Raw genomic sequence first — 21,548 nt, forward strand, 5'->3', positions numbered from 1 at the left:
CATTGTGGTACTGAAGCTAAAACTGCTTTCAAAGTCCAGAAATAAATTACAAGGGCTGGTTTTTCCGAACTTAAGGTTTGTGCTTTCTGTCACCTCCAAGCAGTGATAGATACTGCAGGCATCCTTGCAATGAAGTCTGACGTGTGCCCCAGCATTGTAGTCAAACTGGTTCAAATGTTTTTAACCAAACTGGTCTGAGTGGCAGTGAAACCTACAAGTGATAATGTCAGAAACTGCTTGGTTTGTGCAAGCTACTTCGTGTGAGCTACTTTCATGTTCAACTGGCATGGTGCAGTTTAATTTATTTTTTACCACTACCACAAACTGATCAGAATTGAGATGCAAAAAAACATGTAATTCAACTACAATTTCATCAAAGCTGTACATATACTTTTATTTAGCTCAGATTGTGAAATTATGTAAGATTAGTATTTGTCCTGTTTAATTTATTTAGTTTGACCTAAATGGAATGACGAACAGACGGATGGACTAAAGAAAATGTCTTGGATATTTAGTAGCAAATATCTGAACAGATCTGTAACATACAAGAACTGCAGTCTTACAATATTGTTATGTTACTATTGGACCATTGTAATCCCAGTAGTATGAAGACTCTATTGACCAGAATAGAATTAACCAGACCGACAGACGCATATGTCACGAACTTGCTTGGCACTTCAATCTCTTTCCGTCTCCTGGCATTGTTATCACTTAATGGCACTCTGTACCAAGAGTACAACGCCCGGAGGATCAACGTCTTCACTATCTGTCGTGTCCCCAGCAATGTCACAATCCCCACAAGAGCGCGGACTGTGCCTAATGCCAGGACGCTACCCGTCGGTGTGGGAAATGGGACCGGCAGCCGTCCCTTGGGCTCAAAAGTGTCCCTGAGCTGCTGGTTCACCCAGTATCCAATAGAGCTCCCAGCTGCTACCCCTAAAATGGTGGTCGTATCCCCCCGTGTGGTGGTGTAATGGTCCAGCTCGGGGTATGTGTAGCTGAGGAAGAGGGGCAACGCCAGCGCCACAACTGGGTAGACGGGACTGGTGAGCTGGAACCGATCAAATGCTTCCCAGTGAGGGTAGGTGAGAAACAGCAGGGCAGATGAGATCAGAGCACCACTGATCACATCCTAAGGGCAAGAAAGAGAGAGAACAAAAGAAAAGAAGAATAAACACTTTGAGGGTCCAGCTTTTAGTGTGTGTGAAGGTGAGGACGCAAATTCTAATTGGCCGGAATGAGATGTATGATGATGTACCATGATTAGAGCGCCACACGGGTGTGATATTAGCCCCTCCTATATTCAGCTATTAGTTTACATTTTCGTCTTACACAAACATTCAATTCCCATTGACAATTTACGTCATGATGTACGATGATAGGAGCGCCCCTCACTTCACACGGGTGTGATTTTTCCATTTATAATACATATTGTAATACAGACCTGAAAAGGACTTCACATGCCTTTATGCTGCCTCTGAGTCATAAAGCTATACCAATGAGTTTCTAAGCTCTTATCTAAGTGACATTAATGCCATAATGACAATATACATCATGATTCCAGAATGAAACACGTTCCATAAAGTCCACTCTCAGCCAGACAGTCTAATAAGACATCCAGCATTGGATAGGAATTTAATGTTTTATATCGCTAGTCTGTGTGCGTGCAAGTGAGTGTGAGAGAGAGAGAGAGAAAGAGGAGGCTAACTCACCAGAACAGAGTGCATGCCTGTGTACAGGCGACTGAGACACACCATAGAAGACAGCACCACTGCAATAAGAAGGCCCACCTCAAACTGGAACTGAGACGCAAAGACAGAAGGTCAAGTACATGGCACACACACACACACACACACACACACACACACACACACACACACACACACACACACACACACACACACAATGTGCTTAAAGATCAGTTTGTTCAACTTGCGTGCACATAGTACCGTGGCATAGTGCACATTCCAAACATTCCTCTATGCGGACACAGTCAGGGCTAGTCCAACCACCCACCCCCGTTTTTCTTGTTCGTTTTCATCCAATCTTTATTTATTTTCTGTGCTCATTGCGAGGAAATATAGATCCTCTCCCCGCCAAACATCCATTCTAGTGGCTTGACGTATGGCCAGTCATCAAGTCATCTGTCCTTTAGCCCTCTACTGTCTTTCTCCTATATTCTCTTCCTTCCCCCTCTCTCCCCGACTCCTTTACCTATGTCGGCGGGTTTTGTTCTCTCTTCCATTTCAATAACAGAGAGGAGAGGCGGTAACACACACACACACACACACACACCTCCTCATACCTCCTTCCTTCCTCCCTGTCTCCCTCCCTCTCTCCTTTTCCTGTGTCTTTTCCCGTCCTTCTTGCAGCTGGAAGCCTATTCACTGGCAGTTCATGAAGAGGGGATTTCTGAATGGGCACAAAGGATTCCTGGGGAATAGGAGGAGGTCACTCTTGTGATTGACTGTCGTGACCTCCGACCTCCTCCGGGGTGTAGTGGTGGGGGGGACGGGACCTAGTACGCAGCCCGAGGCCCCGGGAGCTATTCAGGGACGTCTGCACTGACCACTGCTTGTTATCTACTCACTCTACAGTAAAGCTGTGCAGAGGGCCTTTCAGGGGCATTCTAGGGGGAATTCATGCCACGGTTATGTGTCCAACTGTATGAGACTCCCTCAGCCTGTGAGCTTCTGAGCATTTGACTTGATCGTCCAGGAAGTAATGACAGAGAGGTCGAATTAGATTGAGGATTTCACTGTGAGAGACTTGCATTCAGTTTGAAAGGGACAGGGAGAAGGAGAGAGGTGGTGGAGATTGACAGTCATTGACTCTCCTGAGTCCATCAGAAGACTAAACAACAGCTGGGTGGGTGTGGCTGATGTTGACTGATGATGACTGCCGGCTCTGCCCCTCCCAATTGTCCAACTCTGCTCAGTCAAAACCCAATGACGGACAGTGGAGCCCCACCCCTCCACCCACAGAGGCACCAATAAACAAACTGACTTTTCTTCCAGTAACACTGAGTTTGAAAGCCACCACCGTTCTTCGGAAAGTTCATCTCTCATACTTGTGGAAGGCTCACTGCATCACTATCACTATATCACTGCAAAATTGGTCTTTTGGCTTAATTGTTTTTGCTTAATCATTTCCTGATTGGCTTTATCCACATACACAAATTGTGGTTCTTGAGCACTGTTAATCAGCGGTTCTTTGGGATGGTAGTCGTGATATACATACATTAGAACCACTGCTGTACAAAGCCTCTGTATGTCTAGTCCTTCAGAGGTTCTCTACTGGTTCTGAGTGTAGGCAGGCACCTATAATGCTTCTGAATAGCACCATTTGACAAAGGTGCTGTGTAGCACCAAAACACAGTGGTTCCCCCTGTGAGCAAGAGCGATAGAACCATGTTATTTAGTGCTAATTGTCTTTTCAGAAATGAAGTATTTGGAGACAACCACCTGTAGCCTGGAGGTGGCGCTGAGCAGCAGCGTGAAGGAGATGCCGATGGCTGCCATGGCGTGGGTGGAGGGCAGGCCGTATTCAGCATCAACACGCATCTCCAGCTTAACCACTGGAGGGGAGGAAGGGCGAGGCAGCTTCAACAGGTCCTTCATCAGCTGACCTATGTACATCACCAACTGGTGAGTGACAGTGAGAATTTAATTGAAAACAAGTTCATATAAATGATATGCTGTGTGCAGAGAGATAACAAATCATAGTAGCTACTGTACATATCTGGGAAAACGTTTCTGTTCAGAATCATACCTCAACTTTAAATAGAAGTAGAACCTTTCTTAAAAATATGTAATCAACAGTACAAATGCCATGTGGATGAATCGGCCATACACTAAACAAGCATCATTACACTTGAACGCTCATTGGTAAAACAGAATTCCTGCTTGTGGCACCCACCTCCCCGAAGCCTAAGTCCTCAGCTGGCCGCAGCAGCACAGAAAGAAAGAAAGACTAAAGTGTGACGTGAGAAAACAAAGGAGGTACAGCCCTGATTAGACCCTTTCTGTGCCATTACACCTAGCAGACTCATCATAAATAAGTAAGTGAAGACCCAGCCCTGTATAAAAGTGTGCATCCTGCAGTTGTACAGTAACTAAATCTGTTGTATAGGAAATGGGAATCGGATTTGGCATAGTTTGCTGACATAGCGTCTTCAGTTGACGGTGAGACAAGAGCCCTGTGACATGATGACACACTCGACGGCACACACACACTTGTGTGTGTGCACGTCAAAGTATGAGCATGTGGTCAGTGCCAAACGTGCTGCCTATTCTATTTCATGCAATCCCAGTGGTGTGCTGAGGTGCAGCCCACTCCAACACAAAGTTTATTTAAGGCTCGGCGTTGTATTTTTAATGAATGGCTGTCTTGGTTTGGAGCAGAGGGAGGCGGATAGAGACTTGTGTGTGTGTGTGTGTGTGTGTGTGTGTGTGTGTGTGTGTGTGTGTGTGTGTGTGTGTGTGTGTGTGTGTGTGTGAGAGAGAGAGAGAGAGAGAGAGAGAAAAGAGAAAGGACTGGGAAAGGAGAGGGGGGTAATTGTTACCATTTCCTCTGGCACTGTAATCAGAGAATGCTTGTTACCATGGCGAACAAGAGATAGAAATGTAGCGTAGGTCTGCTGACCCCATCTGAGCATAGCAGCAAGCCAAGCCATTAGACTTAGAGAGAAGGGAGGAGATATACAGTAACAACCCAAAAATGGAACTTTATGAGTCCAGAAACCTTATGCTTAAGCAAATGCAGGCTTTTTTAATGACATTTAGAGAACCGATCACTGATCTGCAGCTGTCTAGTCTATAAAATTCAAGTCGTCTGTAAATGGACATGCCTGACATCAGTATGCAAAGTGTTGTTGTTAGACAACTGGTGCCATCAGCACAAATCACTGTTGGCAACGGTTTCCGTTGTGTGTGTGTGTGTAGACAGGCCAGAGCTCGATCAGCGAGAGAGGTAGGGAGGGAGAGATGGAGAGAGGGGTGTGTGCAGTGGTGTCATGGTCGTAGCACGCAGTACCACGGCGTGGTACCAATATTCTTTTCACGCTCACTTGCAGGTACGGCACGGTACGGTGCACGGTAGAACGTCCCCCGTCCCCATGTGGGCAGCCCAGTCAATGGAGCTCTTGCCCAGCCTAGGCAAACTTAGAAAACGAATCTGCTCCTCCGACAACAATAGATACATTGGCTGCCCCATTCGCAGCTTTTACCAAGCTATAAAAGCTGCCGGTGCAATTTGTGCATATAAATGGTCCATGTGCGATCTGTTAAGTAGGCCTATAATGTAGGCTAGTCTGTAGGCTAGTCTGTAGGCACAATGTGTCGACATTTATTGTTATTGTTATTCTATGGTGTTACTTTGAATTCATTAATTTGTCACAAGTTGACTCTCATACACTATAGCCATGTAGGCGGCACGCACGTGTGTTCGCGTGTGCACGGGGGGGGGGGGGGGGGGGGGGTGTCTGCTTGCTTGGCGAGAGAGAGAAGGGAGAGGGAGACTGAGTGATGAAGAGAGGGAAAAGTGAGGCTCAATTGGAAAAGACAGAGTATACAGGACTAGAAGAAAGAAAGACGGCCGGCTTGATTGATGGGATAATACGGAGACAAATATTTCTCGACCAGGCCTACAACAGTTTACTTGTTCTTTCCACAAATGTGCATCTGTCCATGGTAATGTCTGAATGTTAAGATCATGTTTGTAATATTTGCATCCACCCCCCACCACTAACACAAACTTGTATTGTTGCATGCACAGTACAGGGAGACAACCGTCAATTCCTCAGTGTTAATTTATAGATTTGCTCCTTTGATTCGTATGGCTCCATTCGGTTATATTTTACACTCTCAGAGTTAAAATATGAGGATTTGAGTCCATTCACTTCTCGTAGATGCAGTATCCTACCGTAATCTCACTTAAACCCTGTTACGGTGAAATTCTCCACATTCACCAGATCACCACGAGCCCTACACTGACCACTGCATTCTCAACATGCAACGGACGCTGCCTACCACTTGCAACGCTTGCATACAGTAATGTGATATGCCGCCCGCACAAACTTCACTACTACCAAGCCCGGACTGTGCCCAGAGCACGCAGGTCTTACATTGGCGCCTTTGTGTGGCTGACATCAAAGCACTGACTGAGGCACAGCCTGGTCACAGAGGGAGAGGAGTTAAACATAGGTCAGGTCGCACAAACAGATAACCACACAAGTGTGTGCGCGTGTGTTTTCTCGTGAAAGAGTGTATTGATCGAGCCTGATGTGTCGCTGGACTTTGATCTGTCACCACGTGAGTGACTGTGGGAGTGTGCAGCTGTGCGTGTGTGTGTGTGTGGGGAGGGGGGGGGGATGCTGTAGCTATTCCACTGGACAAGTCATCATTATCATGCCACGAAGAAGCCGTTTGTGCCACGTACTACACGTGGGTTGGGGTCCCTTTCATCTTTCCGCTAAAATTAATAACGGTAACACATTTGTTTAACCTTACATTTATGTCACTCATACTGGGATTGTGAGTATTTTAGGTTTTAATACAGAACAGAACAGGAAATCTATCAACAACAGTAGTACTGATACTGCAACACTCCTGTGTAAAAGTGTTAAAACACAGTGTCCCTATTCTAGAGGCGAACATTAGGCGAAAATAGCATCATGGTGAAGAGAGGGAAAAAGGAAAAAAGGACAGGGCATAGTATAGACCCCGATCAGCACGCCAGAGAGAGTTAGAAGGAGCGGGGAAAGGGGTAGAAGAAAGGGAGAGGGGGAGTTAGGGTGGGAAAGTGAAGGTGGGATGATGGAGAGACCATATTTCACCCACACAACAACCATGCAATAACCTATTGGCTAATGAAGAGGGGAGAGAGATGGAGAGAGAGAGAGAGACAGATAGAGAATGGGAGATGGAACGGGGGGAGAGAGAGAGAGAGAGAGAGAGAGAGAGAGAGAGAGAGAGAGAGAGAGAATGGGAGATGGAACGGGGAGAGAGAGAGAGAGAGAGAGAGAGAGAGAGAGAGAGAGAAAGAGATGGTAAGGAGAAAGCCTATTCCACCCAACTCACTGCTAGGGACATCAGAATAACAGAGCCTATCGGTCTGGGAACCTAGGCTGGTAATCCGGCCTGGTGGCGTGTTGCGAGTTCGAGTCCCTATCCCGACGACCTTTGTTGCGTGTCTCCCTCGTCTCTCTCCCCCTTTCCTGTCAACCTACTGTCTATCAGTGGAAGCAAAAAGCTCCAAAGATATCTTTAAAAAAACGAGAAGAACAACACAGCCAAATGTTGAAATTAAATTGTTTTTAAACCGTTTCACATTATAATTCTGGGTAGCCGATTTGACACTAGCTCTGGTCCATAGCTCTAATGCCATCACAGTTAGAGCTATGTTACTGTCAACTTCCGGGGCTCGCATAAATGCAGACCAGCCTCTCCTCTGTAGCTAATTTATTTTTCACCCGAAGGAAAAACCTTCTCTATGAGGGTTTTCTCTTGGCAATATCGGTAGAGGGCGCAGTGGACTAAGTAACTACATTTTTTCCCCCCGGTGAAATACGATTCATACGTGTGGTGGGGGGCTCAGAGTGTGTCCACTAAGGAAAGCAGGCTAAGGAAATTACATAACCTTTCTGTATTGGTGAGTAGGTAAAACATTTTTTTCCCGCTACAGAGGAGAGGCTGGTCTGCGTTAATTTGACACTACATTTGGAATATATTCCAAAAAGAATGTCCTGGTTTTATCCTTTGCATAAAAATGAACTTTTCAGGTGTCAGTGTACCTATAAGTTATTCATGACCATATGGTCAATGAAAAATGTGTTATTGAGTAGACCAAAGTCACCCACCAAGTAAAACACATACACTGTGCTAAAGGGTAGTGAAAGACACTACTGTGTGTGTGTGTGTGTGTGTGTGTGTGTGTGTGTGCGTGCGTGTGAACCTTGGATAGCTCCACCATCATAATGTGTGAGGGGTTAAGCTGGGGGTGCAAGGGACTGTTGGTGTAATCTGCCCTGAAGGGTGACAGACCAATGAGACCATAGACTACTTGGGTCAATAAAACTGTGTGTGGACAGGCCAGGAGGAGGTGAACTGTTAATGTCTAACTAGAGGAGTTGTATAGGGAGCCGGTATGAATGTATTATTGACAGTGTGCAGGGACCCAAACAGTGTGTTGTTCCCAAACAGTGTACCATGAGACAAGTCCAGGTGCGCCCCGGCATGGGGGGTCAGATCAACATACTGTATGGAATGAATTCTGTACTGGCCATAATATATGGAGCATGTCTAGAGTGTACAGGGTTTTATGAGGTCAGATCAACATGGATTAGTCAGAACAGGTCAGCTCCATATATGGAGATCTAACCGTGGCAGTGTCTTGAGTGTACAGGGTTTGATGAGGTCTGGCCATATATGGAGCATGTCTTGATTGTACAGGGTTTGATATCATATACACTACCTATACAAAAAGTTGTGAATCATTTTAATATTAATTTACTACTATATGCAAGTTGGAAATCCACCCAGTTATGCAAGACCCGGTGTGAGCTTGTAGATTGGCTATTTTAGTTATGAATATACATGTACCTTTTTCACATGCCTATTTGTGTGCCTTAACCACAGAAAGTTAAAAACCTCTGATCTATAGAATAATACAATGTCCTCCCCTAAGGGGTTAAAAGAGGAGGGTCAGATGCAGGACATGCAACATGCTTTTGGGATGAAGACGCAAAGGGCACATAAACATACTGCCCATCACACAGACTGTGGGAATGTGTGTGTTTGTCCTTGTGTGTGTGCCTGTGCAACACCACACACACTGCGTACTGCCAGCATTTGTCTGATGCACATCTTTCAGAGTGCCTTTGAGATCTGTTCAGGGACTCGCAAAGACATACTGACTGTTACAACCCAACATCTAAGAGCAGGATCCAATAGAATATTTTGCCACTGATGGATGGGCATCAATATGTGTGGCCCCCTTCATCCTATGAAGGGCCCCGGTCACCCAGGGTCTGGTGGCCCCAGGCCTGGGGATACGGACATGGTGGAGCCGGGGACAGGTCACCGAAAGGGGAGAGAAGAGGGATGAAAGGAGGTTGAAAGGTGAACAGGGGGTGAAGAAGAGGGGTGAGAGAAGAGAGGTGGCATTGTGAGACAGTTGTGCACGAAGGCAACGGGCAGTGCATGGACACACTGACGTTGGCACTAGATAGGGGGAAAGGCAGTAAACATGCATCTCTATCGTTTATTTTTGTATATAATGTTTGTTTTTTTAAAGATATTTTTTGCGGCTTACGCCTTTTATTGGTTTTTTGAAGGGACAGACAGTAGGCCGACAGGAAACGGGAGAGAGATGGGGGAAGACATGCAGTAAAGGCCGTGTCGGGCTCGGAGTCGAACCCGCGGCACACTGCGACTGGATTACCAGTCGGGTGCCCAGATGGTTACGCCACCGCCTGGGCGTATATAATGTTTTTTATTTTTACTAAAATAGATCTAGACCTAGAGAGAGAGATCACGCGTCCTTCCCTCAGATAAACAGTTAACAGACTAAACACTTGACTGTGACCTACGGTCCACATGTTGATGAGGCGTCTGCAGAGGAATGGATCAAGGTTCCAGTGGATGATAGGCAGAACGGTGATGTAGAACACTTCATGTCCCAGACCCGCTGAAAGCAGGAACAGGAAGTAGAGCAGTCTGTTCCTCACCTCATACAGAGGACCACTGCAGCCCTGTGGGGAACAAACAAATTACAATGACAAAGAACATACTGGCCATTTTCAGGATACAATTTTGCACGAGTGGTGACTGACGAAACCTTTGGCCTTGCACTGCATCGCATCCACTTTCAATGTAATAGTAAAGTGGACCTAAATGATTTGCCTATAGGCAAACTGACCAACCTTTAAACCGCAGAAAGGAGAATCTGTTTGGTTCATTTTAAAGCAAAGGAATGTGTGTGTGTGTGTGTGTGTGTGTGTGTGTGTGTGTGTGTGTGTGTGTGTGTGTGTGTGTGTGTGTGTGTGTGTGTGTGTGAGAGAGAGAGAGAGAGAGAGAGAGAGAGGCAGGAAAATAGAAGTGAGGAAGAGAATTTCAGAGAAGCCAAAATTGACATCTGCGTCCTATGGAGAGTGGATTAACTTTCAAGGGACCCTAGGGTACCGCCGTTCAAATTACAGAAAAGGTAACCGAGGATCCCAAAAGGGGCTACTCATAACATGTCTGTATATGGTGGATTTTTATGAAACAAACGCTTTGAATCAATGGGCTGTCAATGGGAGGGTATAGCCGCAATTTGCAACTCTAGATTTTTTGGTTGAATTTTTTGGTTGAATCTAGAGTTGCAATAACCTCCATCGACTTCCTATGCATGTTTTTTGGTTTGTGACCTCCTGGTCTTAAATTACGTTAAACTCACCAACATTGCAGCTGTAGTCCAAGCTTGAATTATCCTCTTTCGATCTGGTGTCGCTTGTTTATCATAAAAGTCCCCCGTAAAGATGTTATGAGATACTTTATGTCCAAAATATTCCACAAATATTATTCCGAGCCGCCATCTTGGATTTTTTCAACGTGCCATAAAACAAGACGTGAGGGGGAGCGCTTGTTTAATAGCGTCCCTCTCTCCCTAGGGTGTCGGCCTCTTCTTTGGGTGTCTTACCTGCGCAGGTAAGATTCTATTAAACAAGCGCTCCCCCTCACGTCTTGTTTTATGGCACGTTGAAAAAATCCAAGATGGCGGCTCGGAATAATAGTTGTGGAATATTTTGGACAGAAAGTAGCTCATAACTTTTTTTATGGGGACTTTTATGATAAACAAGCGACACCAGATCGAAAGAGGATAATTCAAGCTTGGACTACAGCTGCAATGTTGGTGAGTTTAACGTAATTTAAGACCAGGAGGTCACAAACCAAAAAACATGCATAGGAAGTCGATGGAGGTTATTGCAACTCTAGATTCAACCAATTGTAAAAAAATCTAGAGTTGCAAATTGCGGCTAGGGAGGGTATTGCAACTCTAGCTTAGCCAATAAAATCATCACTATGGGGTGATCAGCCAATCATCAGCCAATGTTTGTGTTCACACAAACCCTCAAAGCTGGGCATAGGAGGGGAAAGTGTTGCAAATTGCGGCTAACATCATCATACATCACATTCTGTGCTCAGCCAATCAAATCATCACTATGGCATAGGCCTATACACACAGACACAGAAAGCTGGGCAGGGGCTAGCGCACCTCAAAAATCATAATGGCTTCACTTTGACCCATAGGGACACAACAAATGCCAAAGCATGACATTTAATTTACATTTTCCTGATGCGTGTTCTCAGTCTGGCCCTCAGTGGTGTCATGCTCGTATAGAACGCAGTACGCAGTACCAAGTCTGTCCGATATTTCATATTCCATCCTAATTGGCTAACATTGGCAGGCTAACAAGTTTGCAGGATTGGCTCGTTTTGAACAAAAAGGCTCAAAAGGCAGAAGATATTAACTGCCTTTCCAATTGCTATGTACCCTTTTATGCATGTGCACAACTCCATGGACACAATCACAAAGATGTAGAGACGTGCCTCCTGGCGGAGATTAGCACTCCACTGAGCACCCCTTGCTCATTCTAAAACTGAACTGTCAGGTGCTGTCACTGTCAGTCAGTTAGGCTAGACTAGACCAGAGCCATAGAGTATAGACTACATGCCTCTGGGCTAGACTAAAACAAGAAAAGCCAGTTACGTGACGTCACACGTGCCATCACACTCAGTTTGAAAGAAATCCCATTCAGACTAGCCTACTTACTCCAACAACAACTCCGTTCTCCTTGTATTTGTGATCTGAATCATACTCCCGGCGGTATTCACTTATATTTTCAACATGTCCATTGACTCCATTGGGCCTACATCTTTTCTTCAGCTTGTCAGACGGGGTGTTGTTGTCAGAGTGGTCCGTGGTATGTCCCAGCGACAATCCGTTTCTCTCCCCGCTGTGATGCACGTCCTCGATAAGGAAGAGTCCGCATCTCCTCTGGAAACGGGCCACAAGCTCCGAATCCTGGAGGGAAGCCAGGAGCTCCAACATGTCAATTAAATGGTAGTACGGTGTGCAGTGAGCAACCTAATTTAAACTCGTAAATCTGGAAAATAATAGCGACACACATGACACATCCCAGACGCAGGTGTTGTGCTGCATGTAGATGTGAACTTGATGTAGTGTAGGCTATAGTAGGCTACGCCTGCTGCAGGTGTGTGTGGGTGGAATGGGAGGGGCAGGTTGGACACACCGAGCTGTAACGATTCAAACGAAGCCTCGGGGTTGGCCCGACCTTTAGACCTGGGTGGCAGTCATTGCACACACCTACACGCCTAAATGTGTTTGCAGAGATTAGCCACCGTTAGGTTGCTAACCAGGTTATAACCACGCACGTCGCACGCACACATGGAGTTGAATGCATTGGCCTTCTTGATAGTTGATTCAAGAACTGACAGCACACTGGAAACATCAAGGTGTTTTGGGGGCTTTAAGCTGTAACTGAGTATTCAATTGGCAACAACTGCAATCAAAAAGCTGATGATGGTTGAAAATATTTCTCATTATTTGTTCTCAAGTATTCTCTTTTCTGTATAGGCTACAGAAAAGAAAATACTTGAAAGATGAGAAATATTTTAATCTGTTGTTAGGCTAGCCCAGTGCGCCCCCCCCCCCCCCCCTCTCTCTCTCTCTCTCTCTCTCTCTCTCTGTTGCAATACATTAATTAATAGCCTAGGATGCCTCCTATAGGCTATTGACTGTCAAATGGTCAAATTAAAATAGACCTAATAGTAGCCTATAACTGAATGTTTAACAAATGCCATATCCAATGTACTGCAATTGACATTTTAACAAATGTGTCAACAGGTAGGCTAAAAGAAAATGCATGACCACGGCCGTGGGGCGTGGCCGTGTGGGCATCCACGCATGAGACAGACCTATTTATTTTCCCATCATGAGGTAACTCAACGGAACATGTCACATGACAACAATGTTCAACTTGACCTATTTTTTTATTGAGTGTGTGTGTGTGTGTGTGTGTGTGTGTGTGTGTGTGTGTGTGTGTGTGTGTGTGTGTGTGTGTGTGTGTGTGTGTGTGTGTGTGTCATTTGGCAACGCAGCCTATTGTAAAGCAGCGTCGGTTTAACCCAATTAGCGCATCCTTTGTCTGGGATGCTGCGAGATGGCGACCGATCAGTGAGTTCCAGCCTGGTTCTGCGAGCAACAGAGAACAGAAAACAACAGACGCTATAACGGGAAACAGAACAACATCCAACGACCGCCGCCTCTCTGTCTCTCTCTCTTTTGTGGGGATGTGCACAGCCGCGCTGAATGAGCCCCGGCGTTGGAGTCGCCACCATTACATCATCGGCTCCCTGCACGCGGAACGTGAAATGAGACCCTTTTAACATTTCAGTGAGGGGTTCCGGACATTAAGGCTGCTGAGAGACGCTCGGAATTTAACATAACAATATAACATCGTGTGGATGATTGAAGAAAAAAAGGCCTGGCTACGATCATGTCAACATAGGCGATTCATCGGAGTGATGATGGCGCTTGCATGAACTGGGTAATAGGGAGAGAGAGAGACGTGCACCGTCATCAGCATCTGTTCGCCAGCTCCCTTTGTGTTCACTAGAGAATGTGAATGGCGAAAGATGACATGGCAGGGCTCGATCTGACATCAAACAGAGCGGAACCCCCAGGCGAGGCCACGGCAACAGTGTTCCCCTACGAGGAGTACGAATGCAAAATCTGCTACAATTACTTCGACCTTGACCGCCGCGCTCCGAAGATTTTGGAGTGCTTGCACACGTTCTGCGAGGAGTGTCTGAACACGCTTCACCTCCGGGAGGAGCGTCCATGGCGCATCAGCTGCCCCGTGTGCCGCCACAGGACCCCCGTGCCGGACTACAGGATACAGAACCTTCCCAACAACACCAAGGTGACGGAGGACTTTCCGCTCTACATCGACTCGGACCCTCTGCCCCAGGACGCCCTGCCACCCTACCCTCCCCCACTGCACCCGGCGCTCATCGCGCTCCGACGGGAGGAGGCTTCGGGGGCGTCCACGACCACCACCAGTCAAGCCACCCCTTCCACGACCGTGTCCACGGCCACGACCCTGTCCCAGGACTCGGTGCGCTACGACAGCTGTCAGAGCTGTAAACGGGTGGCGCTAACCACCGGCTGCGTGTGCGTGATCTTCTCATTCCTGTCCATGCTGGTGTTGCTGTTCATGGGCCTGATTTTCGTGCACAGCCACAGCAGCCCTCCGTCGCCCGCGGGACCCATTTGCCTGTCTGTAGCCAGCATCCTAGCCATGTTCTCCGTGGTCGTCACATGGCTGATCTGCTGGCTCAAATACAGACCGGATCACGAGACGGGCCGCTCATCCGCCACCACTAACTCCAGGAGAAACGCCTGATTTTGGTTTATGACAAAGAATCATCTATAGCCTATACTGATTTGGAAGGGGGTGTGATTATGTACAGTGCATATAAGGCAATCCTATCCTTTGATCTTTTATAGAAACAAATCGCCCTAAATGGCCTTGAAAGACAGCAAACACCCAAAGGCCTTCATCTAGTTTTGAGCAATAGGCTGACAGTCACATGCTCCTTCCTTATTTATACCTATATGCACTTGAAATGGTATAGCCTATTATAGGCCTAGTGGGTTTGGTTTGTGGCTTATGACTGAGTGAACTTGCCAGAGACTGTTCTAGGTCTGCTGTGGTTGGCTTGATGACTGAATGTGAAGTGCTCCTCACCAGGGTATGATATTCCCCTAATCCCCCCCAAATATGCATATCCCACTATGCCATGATTCACTGTAGATAGCTGGGCATGATCACTTATATCTGAACTAAGCACTAGCCAATTGTATTGTGTCCAGTAGTCTACAGTTTTGAAATGATGGGTTTTGGTTTTATTTCATATCACACGAGAAGCCTCCAATCGGTCAATCACAGGATGTGTAATCATCACAATGAAAACTGTAAATAGTCCAATGATGCAGCAGCTACTCAGCTAACTGAAGAGTGGTGTGATAACTTGATAGGCCTATATTTATCTTTCAGACCTGGGCCAAAGCCTTGCAATGCTTAGACTTCTGTTATTGAATGAACTTGAGTTGCAGAAGGACACCCTTTCCACTGTTCTCTGTGAGGTCAAGTAAGCGCATTGGAATGACCAGCAGTGAAATCAAGAGTATTTGACCCAAGGTCTGTAATCTATTTTGTGCATGTTAGGCTACTGATGGTCAAGACCAAGTTGGAGAAAGTTTTTTGTTTAATGATATAAACGCAGGTCGTTGCATCTTCTTCACTTGTGTGCCTCACGTCGTCACCCTCCAAAGCTAGCCCATGATCGATATACCGGTAATCGATCAATTAGTCAATCAAATAATCGAGCTTCAATCAGAGACTTCGGCATAATCACAATCATAATTGAAATCATCAGGCACAGACCTCTCCTATCTAGCATCCAGCTGGGACGTCATGGAGTATTTCCTCTTCCTCTACAGATCTGACAGTGGGACTATAAGCAAAGACTCTTCTCTGCAGCTGTTCAGACTCGGAAACATCTGGCTTAAAAAAGAGGTCTAGTTGAGAAAATGTGTAAATACATTTTTCGTTTTTTATAATGTATTTATTAATTTCATTATATATAAAAGACAAACAATCTCATGGATCACATTAATCAATCCGAAATGAAATTTTACCTATAGTATCCAAAAGCTATGTTCACGGGTGGGATGCCAAAGCCCCTTTCTCTTCATCTGGATTTGACTTGTTGATACAGACAGAATCTCTCACTATGCAGTCCAAGGTGAAGATATATGAAAATCCATATTGTTTCCAGGTTTAAATAGACCTTGTGTCAGATGAAATATCACGAACAAATCAGACACGAAGCAGTTTGGGTTTCACTCTTCTGTCAGGGGTTATGTGATATATACGATATGCCTGGCTGAGGATTTATAGAAAGCTTAATCAGTTGCCTATGTATGGCTGAGATTATCCAGAAGTGTTCATGAATGAAATAATACCAGTAGTGGGTCTAGATGGGCTGTGATAGTGTAATCCAATGGAACACACAAGTTGAGTGTACGTTGTGAACTTAATTAATGTGAATTTAATTTAAACATAATTACATTTTGGTCTCTCTGAGTCTATTAACTCAGCTGTTGATATTCTGAGGTATATGACAACAGATACCAGAATATTTATCTCAAACTAGGCCTTTTAAGTAAGAATGTGATTGGAAAATGTCATTCTGGGATAATGTCCAACAAGCATTACCAAGACGTATTATAAGATATACTACCAGTATTTGCTGTGAATTATGTGCTTTGTAGTTATGTGCTACAATAGTTGCTTTATTATTTTATGTGATTGATAACATTAACAATGACAGCTCTTTTAATGGTTTATTATTTCAAAATTGACAACACAGTGGTCAAGTGAGCTTGAGAACAGGGAAAACTATGGCTCCTTGATGCTCCTCATGTGTTAGTATGAAGAAGAATGCACTTTGGCGATAACTCAGTTTTTATCTAAGCACTTATTTCCCCTTCACATTCATTTTAACCCTACCTCACTGCTATGGGTAGAGGCTAAGACAATTAAAAAACAATCATGGAGTACCCCAATCCCAATTTTCATACCTGCTCCAATGATCCTCTTCAACTTCCCCCCCCAAGAAAATCTTACATGATGCACTTTTTCACCCTTTTATTTGACATGATAGGATCTTTGGTGGGAAGTAAGCTTATTGTAGGCCTATTTATTTAAGAGAACATAGCAAATGTTCTTTTTTTATGAGAATCTGTGGTTGTTGTTAAGGTACCAAAATGTATTTGCACAGAGAAATGCTCTTTATGTGCTGTTTTACATACATAAACACATTTCAGTATTAAAGAGATCATATGATCTGTTGCTTTTATTAATTGTCTGAAAACGATAATAGAATAGAATGTTGGCGCATCACATGACTTGCTACAACTCACATTTTAGCCCACTGCTATACTATTATTGCTCGATTTAACTCTAATGTTAACTTTAAGGCCTATAAAAGTTGGATCTAGATGTTCCATTTCTCATCCTGCTGTTTGGCAAACGCGCCCTCTAGTGGCAAACAATGTGCAGTGCCTATAACATGTTTTATGCTCACCGAATTGTGTTCAGCTTTTAAATAGGCTACTTTTAGTTGTAAAAACTAATAGTAAACTAGTTGTGAATGGTTTCGAGTTCAATTTTTTGAACCCCCCTCTGTTTAATTTAAATCATGCTATTAATATGCTATGATATCATTATTTTAAGTAGTAATATAGCCTATACCTAAACAAAACAGTCTTTCTTGTAAGTCACTGTAACTATGGTAATTGAGGCGTATAGCTTATATCAATTTAGGATTGATTGATTGATTGATTTAATTAATTGATTTAACTTGGCTATTAGCCTAGCCAAATTCTATATTTCAAATTAAATTCGCTTATTTTTATTTAGGCTAAAGTAGACTTATATATATTAAAGGTATAGGGTAAGTGATTTTCTTTTGTTAAAATAAGTGTTAAACAGCTCTATATTGTGATAGTAGCTCACTCATTGTTGTGTTTGTTCACAGGAGTCTCCATGTCTCTCCAAGTTTTTATTAAACAGAAAATGCATTTTCAGGTTGGAATACCAATTTGATCCAATCAGGATATAGAGAACTCAGTCAGGATACAGATTAAATAAATGTAAGTGTATAGTATAAGTAAGTGATGACACAAAGAAATTATTAGACAAATTGGAACTGGAACACTAACAAGCTGATAGATGGCTCTCTCTTTATAATATTGGCTGTAAATGTGTCACCTATACCTGAAAATGTATTTTCTGTTTATTAAAGAGCTGGAGAGACCGGGAGACTCCTATACTGAACAAACACTCTAGCATTAACAATGATAATACTATTCAGAATATAGTGATTTAACATTTTGTTTTATAACCAAAAAATATCACTTATAGCCTACCCTATATATTCCATAATAATGGAATGCTTAGGCCTATTGATCGATCTCTCTCCCTCAGGATCTTCTTCTTCTTCTTCTTCTTCTTCTTCTTCTTCTTCTTCTTCTTCTAGTTCTTCCCTTTCTTTTTTTCTAACAAAACGATAAGACGATAAAACGAATTTCATCCACTTGTTTAGGCCTATACTTCTGTAAACCTGTCATGTGACAATATAAATTATATGCATTCTATGCATTATCAACCGGCCCAAATAAAGTCTCAATTAATAAAATATAGCCTATAGTCTAAAATGTGTTTTCACTTCATGAAAACTAAATATAGCCCACATAATAAACAATGGGATACATGGCGCCCAGCCCAGGGCCAAATAGACGTCAGCTCGTTTGATTCATAACCAACATATATTAATAGCTAGCCCATAGCCTAATATGCGTTGAGTTCGAAATAATTTGACAGATACGTGGTTATAGATGGCACTGTGCTCTTAACAGAATATGTGATGAAACTAATTTATTTCTCATCAAGCGAGATTTCTGACTTTGAATTTCATCCCCCCGGTAATGGATTGGACACGGCGATTCAATGTCACTTTTAAGAAGGCCGAGGTATGCATCTCGCTTCTCTCTGTTTTCCATTCTCCCCCCTCTGTTTTCTTGGATATAATATCCAGTTTCAATAAGTTCAATGACCCTCTAAATCGTCACGTTCGTCAGCGTATAGCTATATACAGAGTGATGTTTTTCTGTTATTTGCCGTATATCACCTCATGGGATGACCCATGCAAACGTGTGATAATAAATAGATATATAAAAACACGACGATGAAATAGAACTATAGGCCTATTATTTTCCCCACACGGTAAGAGCTTTTATGTTGAACCTTTTGATTTCCTCTAGGCCTTCACTCGTGCTTCAGCATCAGATAATAGAACTGCAAATACACTTTGGCACGAATTTAAACTAATTCCCACGTAATTATGAACAATTCACCCGGGTTTATCTAGTGCACTTACAAGTGTTCGGCCGTGTCATCATATGAGGTTGACTTAAGATAAGAGGATAATAACCTTCTCAGGGGGATATTAAATAATGCTGTGAAAGAACCCCCGTTTCCCATGCTTATTTTAAGCCCAGCGTCCAGGCATTGTCCGAGCAGGTTTTGACGTAAAAGACAAAAGGATCTGAAGTGCCTTTCTACAGGCACAAAAGAGACGAATGTTAATTGAATGCGTATAGGCAGTGGGATGTCCGTAAATAGAGCTGTATGCTATAGTGCGCACCGTGGCTCCCGCTGCGCGCCCAGTAGGTAAAGGTGAGGAAGTGAAGAGATGAAAGCGCGGGGCAGGTGCGTGTCTCCGGGTCGTTTGCAACCGGTTCCCGTTGCGCTACGTGCGTCCCGTGGAGCATTTCAGGTCTTTCCAGATCCCTGGACAAACTTTAGAGGGTGATAAAATAAAGTCAGACGTGCTGACAGACAGATTTCCAATGAACATGACAGAATCAATGCGGCACCATGTGGCCTACAATCTTAATTTAGATACTTTATCTATAATTGTATAGGGTAGCCTATACTTTATTCGTTTATTTTCCGAGTTTAGGCTACCGGTATACATTTATTATATTATAATGCAAATCGGCCTGTACATTTCACTATGCATCTCACCATGACACATATTCCTTATGCAAATTACATAAAAACCTTTGCAGGTGATAATATTCCAACCCTCACCTGCAAAATGGTGTCACAGATTTGTTTAAATATGCTAACACAATTTTAAATTAAATGGCCTATAAGAATAATTAATATAGCTGTCCTTTAACGTAATCAAAATTGTCTAAGTTGTGTATAGTTTGGCTCATCATTGATGAGTGGAGAGGTCCATATGATGTCATGCCGTCCGTGGAGGAAAGATCAACTTTGATGGACAAACACTGAGGATGGGGTCTTTCGGATGAAGGCTGCCTGCTTTTGTCTGATTCCAAAGGTCAGAATGGAAACCCCTTTCGCGGTGCAGGGTTGATTGATCGGGGGCTAAAAGAGACGCTATGACCCCAGACACAATACATAAAGAGACTTAGAGAAGATAACTTTAGAAAAAGACACTTTAGAGAGTTTTGAGAGAGAGAGAGCGAGAGAGCGAGAGAGAGAGAGAGAGAGAGAGAGAGAGAGAGAGAGAGAGAGAGAGAGAGAGAGAGAGAGAGAGAGAGACTACAGTCACAGACTCACGTCCTGCAGGCTACAAACCGTTGTGGTCGTCGTGACAAACTTTAGAAACTTATATCACATTTGGTGATTTAAAAAAGACATTAAACACCGACCCTTGTCTGCTTCAACTAGATAGCTAGACACGTTTTACGGCCGCCCTGGCGTCGCATCCTGCTGTGACGCACATCCCCTTTACATTGCTCTCTGCGTGCCAGTGCCCAGCTTGAAAACCACATAATAAAGTCCTCGGTGTGCACTCTCTCTGCACTGCAGGCACCATTTGTGTTATTATAACACAGTGGTTCTCAAACTTTGTTTAATTTTATTTCAAGGACTCCATACGAGTCAATTTGGTTCCATTTGTAGGCCTATACCCGCTGAGAGATGCACTAATATGACATGGGTGGTGCATGCAGCAAATGCAGATATGTGTAAGCGCAAAGTGCACTCCGAAGTATTAATTTAAATGGCCATTTATCGTACTAATCTATAGGCTCTTATGCAAAATCACGCATGCCAACCTATTTGTCAAGAAAAACGGACATATCTGTTGTGTCCTCCAAGCCTTCCCTCCTCTCTCCTATATAATATCTGTATATGGCAACTTGTAAACTTTTGAGTTTATCATTCATCTGTCAAAGAACAGCTAGTCTCTCATCATCCAGGTCCAGTCCTCTTCGAAGCACAACCCTGACAGACAGCTATAGCCTACCCTTATAGGAAGAAAGTTTTCACCGCGTCAGCCAATCATTACGCACGGCTGCGCGACCGGGTGCAACCTCTCGGCCAATCACATCCCCGGAGCACTGATGGAGAGCGAAGCGCAAGCATCTAATAAGTGCTCAGCTACTTTTTGACCGTCTCCCCTCACTTTGAACGTGTGTCAACAACAAACAGTAATAATAACATATACCAGACGCGGCCCTGTCCCGGAGACATCGTCCGCTGTGGCCGCCGCGTCTTCACGTGCATGCGTACGGACTGCGAAACAAGCTGATTTTGTTTTTGTATTTGTTTTTGTATTTTTTTTGTTTCCCATTTGGCAGAAAACTTCTGCCTCGCAGAGGCGGGCGGTCTCATTCTCCCGGGGCAGTTGTATGCTACTTCTTTAGCCCATTGCAGTGTGGCTATATAACTTCACCGACACTAACCACCCAGGGACAGGAATACAAGACTTTTTTTCTTTTCTTTCTTTCTTTCTTTTTTTGTATTGGTGCACGAAATCCCCAGGCTCTGAACCGAGCACGGGAGGAGGGATTCCTAACTTTGGGGTCGTGGAGGT

General features: G+C 44.1%; 2 protein-coding genes across 2 annotated transcripts; one reads left to right on the plus strand and one right to left on the minus strand.

Annotated features, from left to right (window-relative positions):
• Window positions 1–496: 496 nt before the first annotated feature.
• On the minus strand, window positions 497–12,190 carry sgpp2 (sphingosine-1-phosphate phosphatase 2). The gene is made up of 5 exons (XM_080771686.1): window positions 11,815–12,190; window positions 9,590–9,751; window positions 3,465–3,644; window positions 1,713–1,802; window positions 497–1,132 (listed from the first exon to the last, which is right to left on the minus strand). Exons 1-5 carry the CDS (start codon window positions 12,091–12,093, stop codon window positions 560–562), a joined length of 1,284 nt encoding a protein of 427 aa, XP_080627812.1. The 5' UTR covers window positions 12,094–12,190; the 3' UTR covers window positions 497–559.
• Window positions 12,191–13,375: 1,185 nt separating this feature from the next.
• rnf228 (ring finger protein 228) lies at window positions 13,376–16,905 on the plus strand. The gene has a single exon (XM_080772207.1). The coding sequence runs from the start codon at window positions 13,691–13,693 to the stop codon at window positions 14,468–14,470; it is 780 nt and encodes a 259-aa protein (XP_080628333.1). The 5' UTR covers window positions 13,376–13,690; the 3' UTR covers window positions 14,471–16,905.
• Window positions 16,906–21,548: the final 4,643 nt, after the last annotated feature.

This window comes from Protomyctophum bolini (genome assembly GCF_963924005.1).
Source record: "Protomyctophum bolini genome assembly, chromosome: 9".
NCBI classification, from domain to species: Eukaryota; Metazoa; Chordata; class Actinopteri; order Myctophiformes; family Myctophidae; genus Protomyctophum; species Protomyctophum bolini.